The sequence below is a fragment of the Hyla sarda genome, unplaced genomic scaffold, assembly GCF_029499605.1.
Source record: "Hyla sarda isolate aHylSar1 unplaced genomic scaffold, aHylSar1.hap1 scaffold_59, whole genome shotgun sequence".
In the NCBI taxonomy this organism is placed as follows: domain Eukaryota; kingdom Metazoa; phylum Chordata; class Amphibia; order Anura; family Hylidae; genus Hyla; species Hyla sarda.
Genome location: NW_026610603.1, coordinates 120,360 through 131,103, shown reverse-complemented (window position 1 = coordinate 131,103; position 10,744 = coordinate 120,360). Strand labels below are relative to the sequence as shown.

The 10,744-nt window shown below is 47.2% G+C and overlaps 1 protein-coding gene across 3 annotated transcripts in view; it reads right to left on the bottom strand.

Annotated features, from left to right (window-relative positions):
• Positions 1-1,803: 1,803 nt before the first annotated feature.
• NYAP1 (neuronal tyrosine phosphorylated phosphoinositide-3-kinase adaptor 1) overlaps positions 1,804-10,744 on the bottom strand; it is a 56,197-nt gene continuing 47,256 nt past the window's right edge. For all 3 annotated transcript variants that reach the window (XM_056554179.1, XM_056554178.1, XM_056554177.1), the window contains exons 7-8: positions 4,268-4,347; positions 1,804-3,432 (exon numbers count right to left, since the gene is read on the bottom strand). In XM_056554179.1, the coding sequence (XP_056410154.1) occupies positions 3,181-3,432; positions 4,268-4,347 (332 nt within the window). In that variant the 3' untranslated portion in view covers positions 1,804-3,180. The remainder of the gene's footprint in view (positions 3,433-4,267; positions 4,348-10,744) is intronic.

Here is a 10,744-nt window from a genome sequence, read left to right as displayed (position 1 = left end):
GAGCAAACACCATGAGGGGAAAATAACTGCATGTAGAGTTCAGACACAGCCCTGTCTACTGTATATAAGGTCTCACAGCTGACAATGTATATCAGAGCAAACATCATGAGGCGGAAAGAACTGCCTGTAGAGTTCAGACACAGCCCTGTCTTTATAAGGTCTCACAACTGACAATGTATATCAGAGCAAACACCATGAGGTGGAAAGAACTGCCTGTAGAGCTCAGACATAGCCCTGTCTATATAAGGTCTCACATCTGACAATGTATATCAGAGCAAACACCATGAGAGCCAAATAACTGCCTGTAGAGCTCAGACACAGCCCTGTCTATATAAGGTCTCACAGCAGACAATGTATATCAGAGCAAGCATCAAGAGGGGGAAAGAACTGCCTGTAGAGCTCAGACATAGCCCAGTCTATATAAGGTCTCACAGCTGACAATGTATATCAGAGCAAACACCATGAGGAGGGAAAGAACTGCCTGTATTGCTCAGACACAGCTCTGTCTATATAAGGTCTCACAGCTGACAATGTATATCAGAGCAAACACCATGAGGAGGGGAAAGAACTGCCTGTAGAGCTCAGACACAGCCCTGTCTATAAAGAGCTCACAGCCGACAATGTATATCAGAGCAAACACCGAGAGGAGAAAATAACTGCCTGTAGAGCTCAGACACAGCTCTGTCTATATAAGGTCTCACAGTCGACAATGTATATCAGAACAAACACCATGAGAAGGAAATAACTGCCTGTAGAGCTCAGATAGGCAGATTGTGTGGATGAACAGATCAGGAGAAGGGGACAAAGATATTTCTGCTACATTGAAAGTTCCCAAGAGCTCAGTGGCCTCCATAATTCTTACATGGAAGAAGGAACAACCAGGACTCTTCCTAGAGCTGCCGCCCCCCAAAGTAATCAGGGGAGAAGGGTCTTGGTAAAAGAGGAGACAGAGAATCCAATGGTCACTGAGCTCCAAAGATCCTGTGATCCTATGATGGGAGAAACTTCCAGAAGGTCCCGAACCATCACTGCAGCCTCAACCAGGCACTGCCCATCACCTGCCCAATACCATCTCTACAGTGATCATGGTGGGGGCAGCATCATGTCTGGGGGAAACCAGGTACTGCCCATCACCTGCCCAATACAATCCGTACAGTGAAGTATGGTGGGGGCAGCATCATGTCTGGGGGAAACCAGGTACTGCCCATCACCTGCCCAATACCATTCCTACAGTGATCATGGTGGGGGCAGCATCATGTCTGGGGGAAACCAGGCACTGTCCATCACCTGCCCAATACCATCCCTACAGTGATCATGGTGGGGGCAGCATCATGTCTGGAGGAAACCAGGTACTGCCCATCACCTGCCCAATACCATCCCTACAGTGATCATGGTGGGGGCAGCATCATGTCTGGAGGAAACCAGGTACTGCCCATCACCTGCCCAATACCATCCCTACAGTGATCATGGTGGGGGCAGCATCATGTCTGGGGGAGACCAGGCACTGCCCATCACCTGCCCAATACCATCCCTACAGTGATCATGGAGGGGGCAGCATCATGTCTGGAGGAAACCAGGCACTGCCCATCACCTGCCCAATACCATCCCTACAGTGATCATGGTGGGGGCAGCATCATGTCTGGAGGAAACCAGGCACTGCCCATCACCTGCCCAATACCATCCCTACAGTGATCATGGTGGGGGCAGCATCATGTCTGGGGGAAACCAGGTACTGCCCATCACCTGCCCAATACCATTCCTACAGTGATCATGGTGGGGGCAGCATCATATCTGGGGGAAACCAGGCACTGCCCATCACCTGCCCAATACCATCCCTACAGTGATCATGGTGGGGGCAGCATCATGTCTGGAGGAAACCAGGCACTGCCCATCACCTGCCCAATATCATCCCTACAGTGATCATGGTGGGGGCAGCATCATGTCTGGGGGAAACCAGGCACTGCCCATCACCTGCCCAATACCATCCCTACAGTGATCATGGTGGGGGCAGCTGGGTAGAATGGCAGAAGATCCCCAAATCCAAGTGTGAAAACCTCATCCCTAAAAAGACTGGAGGCTGTAATCGCTGCCAAAGGTGCTTCACCCAAGTCTTGAGTAAAGGGTATGAAATCTTATGTTGCATGTTATAGTAAAGGGTATGAATACTTATGTCCCTGCGAGAGTTTAGTTTTTTCTTTCTAGTAATTTAATAAAGATCTGTAACATTCTGTAATCTCTTTGTCATTACGGGGTATTGAGGGCAGAATGACGGGAAACACGAGGAGCAACAGAATAAGATGTGACAGAAATGAAGGGGTCTGGAGACTTACATGGTAGGTGGTACCAGAAATCTTTTGGCCTCCACTTATCTCCTCTCCTCCATTTTGGACCTCCGGTGTTGTAATGTGTATGGCAGGCTTGGGGCACAGTCACCCATATTTCAATGCTTTACCATCCTGGCATTACCCGCTTCTCCCAGCCACTACTATGATAAATAAAGCTGACTATAGACAGCACCAAGTTCAAAGAACACTTAAAGGGTGACTCCACCCCGAATATGTCATTCTTCGCCTCTGTAGTCTCCAGTGTGGCCACATCCCATTGAGATCATAATATCTGTCCTGTTATTGGTAGTAACCATCTCACCCCATTAGCATCACTTGTCGCCCCCCATAGATGCCCCTCAACCTCTTGGACAGCAGCTGACCGGGTTTTGCCAATTCTTGGTTTGGTGGGTATTCTGCACCTTGTGCGGGATGTGTGGATGGAGCAGCTCCGCGTATGTGGACAGCTCTGTGCGGTTTCCGCCTGGTTAGCCCTTGACCTCGCTGGTGGTTGACCCCACTGCTCCAAGTGACCCTAATACTTTAGGGAGAGGGGGCTTCGTCTCATGGGTGGAAACTCAACAACAAATACCATAATCATGAACAGACAAGAACGTCAACTCACGAGGGGACCCCAGCCCTGGACCTTCACCCTCACCATCTTTACTTCACCCCTCTACTGCCCTCGTAAAATATTTCTCTGCTCTTATAGATACTCAGTCCCACATTCTGCAGAAGATCGCCATCTCTTTATCTGCAGACTACCCCCCTGCCCACAGACCTCCTCTCTTGCCCGCCTCCACCACCGCAGGGTTTCGGCCAGCGCCCCTGGGTATAGAGATGGGGGTGAGGATCCTCAGATGGCAGTGTCCCACAACACAGCCTGTTGCCGATGGCAAGGTGGAGTGCCCCCCTTCCGGACTTCGGACCCCCGCCTCCAGCTGGGCAGAATGGGCAGGCTCTCTTGCTTGCAGAGCCCCCTCTCTGCCCTTGGCTGCCGTGACTTGATCTCATGGCACAGAAACCTCTTCCTCTCAATCACCTCCTGTAATTTCCCATCACGTTCCCGGCCACCAGAGGGCAATGTAGGGGTGGGGGACAAAACAGCCTGGGGGAAAGAGGGGAGAGAGAAAGTCAGGAATGTTCTGGAACCAAACAGTAATAAGCATGCAGGAGTAATGCTCTGCGGAAGGGGGGCAGCTCAGATGCATGCAGGAGTAATGCTCTGCGGTGCAGGCAAATCAATATGCAAAGTGTGTGTTATCCTCTGCAGGTTGATCAGTTGATATACATGCAGGGATTGATGCTCTGCAACGTGGTCGGCTGATATGAAGGATATGCATGCAGTAATGCTCTGCAGAGTTGATAAAAGGGCGGGAGTAATGCCCTGCAGAGTGCTGAGTCTGCATGCAGAAGTAATGTGGAGTAATGTTCTGCAGGGAGAAATAATACCCTGTGTGGAAGTTGATGTTATGGGCATGCATGGGTCATGCTTTACAAAGTGGCGAGATAATCTGCACACATGGGTAATGGAGATAACCAGAAAGCAAGAATAAGGCTCTTGTAAAGATGTGGAATGAGTTCTGCTCTGCAGGGAGTTAAGAGGATCTTAAAGGAAATGAGGTCAGAGAACGGCATAATATAATCTGCATGGTGGCGTATTGCTCTGCGGAGGAAGATGATCGCAATGCAGCAGTAATGCTCTGCAGAAAAGTGAGTGAACTCCTTGTGGGAATAATGCTCTGCAGAGAAAGAGAATGATAAAATGACGTGATGAGTTTTGCGCAATGGAGAGCCTGGGCACATCTGCATGTAGTAGCAATGCTCTGCACAGAGGTGAGCCATCTGCATGCTGGAGTAATGCTCTGCAGCATAGTGATCCGATGTGCACAGCGCAGGAATGCTCTGCAGGTCTCAATGTCTGGGCAGAACATGCGCAGTACCTGATTTTGCCTGTGGGTGGATGTGTGGCGCACCCCAGAGGTGGAGGCTGAGCGGCCCAAGCGATATCCACCTCCAAAATCTGCACAAAGAAGAAGAAAAGATAAGTCATTAGCCATATACCTGTGTCCTCCCACCACCAGGGGGAAGCAGAAAGAATATTATTGGTCAGAGAAAAGCAGATCAATCCCAATGACTCAATGCCCACAGGTTTGTAGGGCAATTGGCATCAGATTTATTATACATGCTGTCTATCTGAAGAACTGAAGCAGCACGAGAGAAGTCTGGGAGGTGATAGAGGGAGGTTCAGAAAATGGAGGAGACCGGGTATGGTAGAAGAATGTAGAGACCGGGTATGGTGGATGAATGTAGAGATCGGGTATGGTGGACGAATGTAGGGATCGGGTATGGTGGACGAATGTAGAGACCGGGTATGGTGGAAGAATGTAGAGACTGGGTATGGTGGAAGAATGTAGAGAACGGGTATGGTGGAAGAATGTAGAGACCGGGTATGGTGGAAGAATACAGAGATCGGGTATGGTGAAAAATGTAGAGACCGGGTATAGTGGAAGAATGTAGAGACCGGGTATGGTAGAAGAATGTAGAGACCGGGTATGGTAGAAGAATGTAGAGACCGGGTATGGTGGACGAATGTAGAGATCGGGTATGGTGGACGAATGTAGAGACCGGGTATGGTGGAAGAATGCAGAGATCGGGTATGGTGAAAAATGTAGAGACCGGGTATGGTGGAAGGATACAGAGATCGGGTATGGTGAAAAATGTAGAGACCTGGTATAGTGGAAGAATGTAGAGACCGGGTATGGTAGAAGAATGTAGAGACCGGTATGGTGAAAGAATGTAGATACCGGATATGGTGGAAGAATGTAGAGACTGGATATGGTGGAAGAATGCAGAGACCGGGTATGGTGGAAGAATATAGAGACTGGGTGTGGTGGGAGAATGTAGAGACTGGGTATGGTGGAAGAATGTAGAGACCGGTATGGTGGAGGAATGTAGAGACCGGGTATGGTAGAAGAATGTAGAGACCGGGTATGGTGGACGAATGTAGAGATCGAGTATGGTGGACGAATGTAGAGACCGGGTATGGTGGAAGAATGCAGAGATCGGGTATGGTGAAAAATGTAGAGACCGGGTATGGTGGAAGAATACAGAGATCGGGTATGGTGAAAAATGTAGAGACCGGGTATGGTGGAAGAATACAGAGATCGGGTATGGTGAAAAATGTAGAGACCGGGTATAGTGGAAGAATGTAGAGACCGGGTATGGTAGAAGAATGTAGAGACCGGGTTTGGTGGAAGAATACAGAGAGCGGGTATGGTGGAAGAATATAGAGACTGGGTGTGGTGGGAGAATGTAGAGACTGGGTATGGTGGAAGAATGTAGAGACCGGTATGGTGGAGGAATGTAGAGACCGGGTATGGTGGAAGAATGTAGAGAGCAGGTACCTGTATAATGGAAGAATATGGAGACTGAGTATGGTGGAAGAATGTAGAGATCGGGTATGGTGGAAGAATGTAGAGAGCAGGTATAATGGAAGAATATGGAGACTGAGTATGGTGGAAGAATGTAGAAACCGGGTATGGTGGAAGAATGTGGAGACTGGGTATGGGGGAAGAATGTAGAGAGCAAGTATAATGGAAGAATATAGAGACTGGGTATGGTGGAAGTATGTAGAGACTGGTTATGGTGGAAGAATTTAGAGACCGGGTATGGTGGAAGAATATAGAGACTGGGTATGGTGGAAGAATATAGAGACTGGGTATGGTGGAAGAATGAAGAGATCGGGTATGGTGGAAGAATGAAGAGATCGGGTATGGTAGAAGAATGTAGAGACCGGGTATGGTGGAAGAATGTAGAGACCGTGCACAGAGGAAGAATGAAGAGACTGGGTATAGTGGAAGACTGTAGAGATTGGGTATGGGGGAAGAATATAGAGACTGGGTATGGTGGAAGAATGTAGAGACTGGGTATGGTGGAAGAATGTAGAGACCGGGTATGGTGGAAGAATATAGAGACCGGGTATGGTGGAAGAATGTAGAGACCGTGCACAGAGGAAGAATGAAGAGACTGGGTATAGTGGAAGACTATAGAGATTGGGTATGGGGGAAGAATATAGAGACTGGGTATGGTGGAAGAATGTAGAGAGCAGGTATAATGGCAGAATATAGAGACTGGGTATGGTGGAAGTATGTAGAGACTGGGTATGGTGGAAGAATATAGAGACCGGGAATGGTGGAAGAATATAGAGACTGGGTATGGTGGAAGAATGTAGAGACCGGGTATGGTGCAAGAATTTAAAGAGCAGGTATAATGGAAGAATATGGACACTGGGGGGGGATTCATCAACATCAGTGTATGGTAGAGCTTATTTTACCCCTTTTTTCTGCGTGTATTTGTAATTTACCTGCGCAAAATTTACTAAACTTGCGCACGGATCTCTGTGAATCATGTGCAGTAATAGAACCCAGCCCATCTCAGCTCTTGAAAAAAATATAAGGCAGACTTGTACGTGTGCTTGGAGGTGGTGTATATTTGCGCAAGAAAATGACACTTGCGTCCTTTTTTTGCGCAAAAAAAAAATACGCAGTTAATAAATTCATGTCTACCAGAAAAACAGCTCTACGGTACACCTGAAGGGTGACATCTTTAGAAAAAGTTCCACCTAAAAAGACGCACAAAAAGAACGCAAGAAATATCCTTGCGCAAGATTTTGCGCAAGAAAATACACCTAAAATGATTCTATATAGATTGATGAATCTCCCCCCACTGAGTATGGTGGAAGAATGTGGAGACTGGGTATGGTGGAAGAATGTAGAGAGCAGGTATAATGGAAGAATATAGAGACTGGGTATGGTGGAAGTATGTAGAGACTGGGTATGGTGGAAGAATGTAGAGACTGGGTAAGGTGGAAGAATGTAGAGAGCAGGTACCTGTATAATGGAAGAATATAGAGACCGGGTATGGTGGAAGAATGAAGAGACTGGGTATGGTGGAAGAATGAAGAGATCGGGTATGGTGGAAGAATGTAGAGACCGGATATGGTGAAAGAATGTAGATACCGGATATGGTGGAAGAATGTAGAGACCGGGTATGGTGGAAGAATGTAGAGACCGGATATGGTGGAAGAATGTAGAGACCGGGTATGGTGGAAGAATGTAGAGACCGGATATGGTGGAAGAATGTAGAGACCGGGGATGGTGGAAGAATATAGAGACCGGGTAAGGTGGAAGAATGTAGAGAGCAGGTACCTGTATAATGGAAGAATGTAGAGACCGGGTATGGTGGAAGAATATAGAGAACGGGTATGGTGGAAGAATATAGAGAACGGGTATGGTGGAAGAATATAGAGAACGGGTATGGTGGAAGAATGTAGAGACCGTGTATGGTGGAAGAATGAAGAGACTGGGTACGGTGGAAGAATGTAGAGATCGGGTATGGTGGAAGAATATAGAGAACAGGTATGGTGGAAGAATGTAGAGACCGTGTACAGTGGAAGAATGAAGAGACTGGGTATGGTGGAAGACTATAGAGACTGGGTATGGTGGAAGAATATAGAGACTGGGTATGGTGGAAGAATGTAGAGATCAGGTATGGTGGAAGAATATAGAGACTGGGTATGGTGGGAGAATATAGATACCGGGTATGGTGGAAGAATATAGAGAACAGGTATGGTGGAAGACTATAGAGACTGGGTATGGTGGAAGAATATAGAGACTGGGTATGGTGGGAGAATATAGAGACCGGGTATGGTGGAAGAATGTAGAGACTGGGTATGGTGGAAGAATGAAGAGACTGGGTATGGTGGAAGACTATAGAGACTGGGTATGGTGGAAGAATATAGAGACTGGGTATGGTGGAAGATTATAGAGACTGGGTATGGTGGAAGAATATAGAGACTGGGTATGGTGGAAGAATATAGAGACTGGGTATGGTGGGAGAATATAGAGACCGGGTATGGTGGAAGAATGTAGAGACTGGGTATGGTGGAAGAATGAAGAGACTGGGTATGGTGGAAGAATATAGAGACTGGGTATGGTGGAAGACTATAGAGACTGGGTATGGTGGAAGAATATAGAGACTGGGTATGGTGGAAGACTATAGAGACTGGGTATGGTGGAAGACTATAGAGACTGGGTATGGTGGAAGACTATAGAGACTGGGTATGGTGGAAGAATATAGAGACTGGGTATGGTGGAAGAATGTAGAGATCAGGTATGGTTGGAGAATCAGATAATGTTAAACACACATATTCTTTATTGGAAATCACACATAAAGACAAACCATGAATAAAATCACATAAAAGCACAGAACAAACACAGCAAGAAAAGTCCCCACAGGCAAGTGGCAGAATACTCTTTGATGGGGAAAGGAAATTTTTCCCCGTGACGCCAGAAAATATATCTAGTAAAACCTCAATAAGAATAATCCAGGGATATTTTAAAGTGCACAAATCTCGGTAATGAAAAAGGTGCTGTAGTGCTTAGGAAAACATAACAACCCAATGTGATTGTCGTACCACCCAATATATTGCACTTCCCCTGTAAACACCCAAATGGGTATGCATCCAAACTATGCATGCATAAATGGTAATATGACACTAGAAATAACCGGCTCCCACCCCATACTGAAACATGAAAAGTCCCTCCAGAGATGCACACCAATACCTGTGGGTCATACAGAACGTATGTTCGGGTATGGTGGAAGAATGTAGAGACCGGTTATGGTGGAAGAAAATAGAGACCGGGTATAGTGGAAGAATAAAGAGACTGGGTATGGTGGAAGAATATAGAGACTGGGTATGGTGGAAGACTATAGAGACTGGGTATGGTGGAAGAATATAGAGACTGGGCATGGTGGAAGAATATTGAGACCGGGAATGGTGGAAAATGTAGAGACCGGGTATGGTGGAAGACTATAGAGACTGGGTATGGTGGAAGAATATAGAGACTGGGAATGGTGGAAAATGTAGAGACCGGGTATGGCAACCTGTGTAGTGGCTACATGCTTCGATGTTGTGGTTGGTACATGGTGGAGATATTGGTGTTGTGACTGGTACATGGTGGAGATATTGGTGAAGTGTCTGGTTCAGGGTGGATGTATTGGTGTAGTGTCTGGTTCAGGGTGGATGTATTGGTGTAGTGTCTGGGTCAGGGTGGATGTATTGATGTAGAGTCTGGGTCAGGGTGGATGTATTGGTGTAGTGTCTGGTTCAGGGTGGATGTATTGGTGTAGTGTCTGGTACAGGGTGGATGTATTGGTGTAGTGTCTGGTTCAGGGTGGATGTATTGGTGAAGTTTTTGGTTCAGGGTGGATGTATTGGTATAGTGTCTGGTACAGGGTGGATGTATTGGTGTAGTGTCTGGTACAGGGTGGATGTATTGGTGTAGTGTCTGGTACAGGGTGGATGTATTGGTGTAGTGTCTGGTACAGGGTGGATGTATTGGTGTAGTGTATGGAACAGGGTGGATGTATTGGTGAAGTTTTTGGTTCAGGGTGGATGTATTGGTATAGTGTCTGGTTCAGGGTGGATGTATTGGTGTAGTGTCTGGTACAGGGTGGATGTATTGGTGTAGTGTCTGGTTCAGGGTGGAGGTATTGGTGTAGTGTCTGGTTCAGGGTGGATGTATTGGTGTAGTGACTGGTACATGGTGGAGATATTGGTATAGTGTCTGGTTCAGGGTGGATGTATTGGTGTAGTGTCTGGTACAGGGTGGATGTATTGGTGTAGTGTCTGGTACAGGGTGGATGTATTGGTGTAGTGTCTGGTTCAGGGTGGATGTATTGGTGTAGTGTCTGGTACAGGGTGGATGTATTGGTGTAGTGTCTGGTACAGGGTGGATGTATTGGTGTAGTGTCTGGTACAGGGTGGATGTATTGGTGTAGTGTCTGGTACAGGGTGGAGGTATTGGTGTAGTGTCTGGTTCAGGGTGGATGTATAGGTGTACTGTCTGGTTCAGGGTGGATGTATTGGTGTAGTGTCTGGTTCAGGGTGGATGTATTGGTGTAGTGTCTGGTTCAGGGTGGATGTATTGGTGTAGTGTCTGGTACAGGGTGGATGTATTGATGTAGCGTCTGGTTCAGGGTGGATGTATTGGTGTAGTGTCTGGTTCAGGGTGGATGTTTTGGTGTAGTGTCTGGTACAGGGTGGATGTATTGGTGTAGTGTCTGGTACATGGTGGATGTATTGTTGTATTGTCTGGTTCAGGGTGGATGTATTGGTGTAGTGTCTGGTTCAGGGTGGATGTATTGGTGTAGTGTCTGGTTCAAGGTGGATGTATTGGTGTAGTGTCTGGTACAGGGTGGATGTATTGATGTAGCGTCTGGTTCAGGGTGGATGTATTGGTTTAGTGTCTGGTTCAGGGTGGAGATATTGGTGTAGTGTCTGGTACAGGGTGGATGTATTGGTGTAGTGTCTGGTTCAGGGTGGATGTATTGGTGTAGTGTCTGGTACAGGGTGG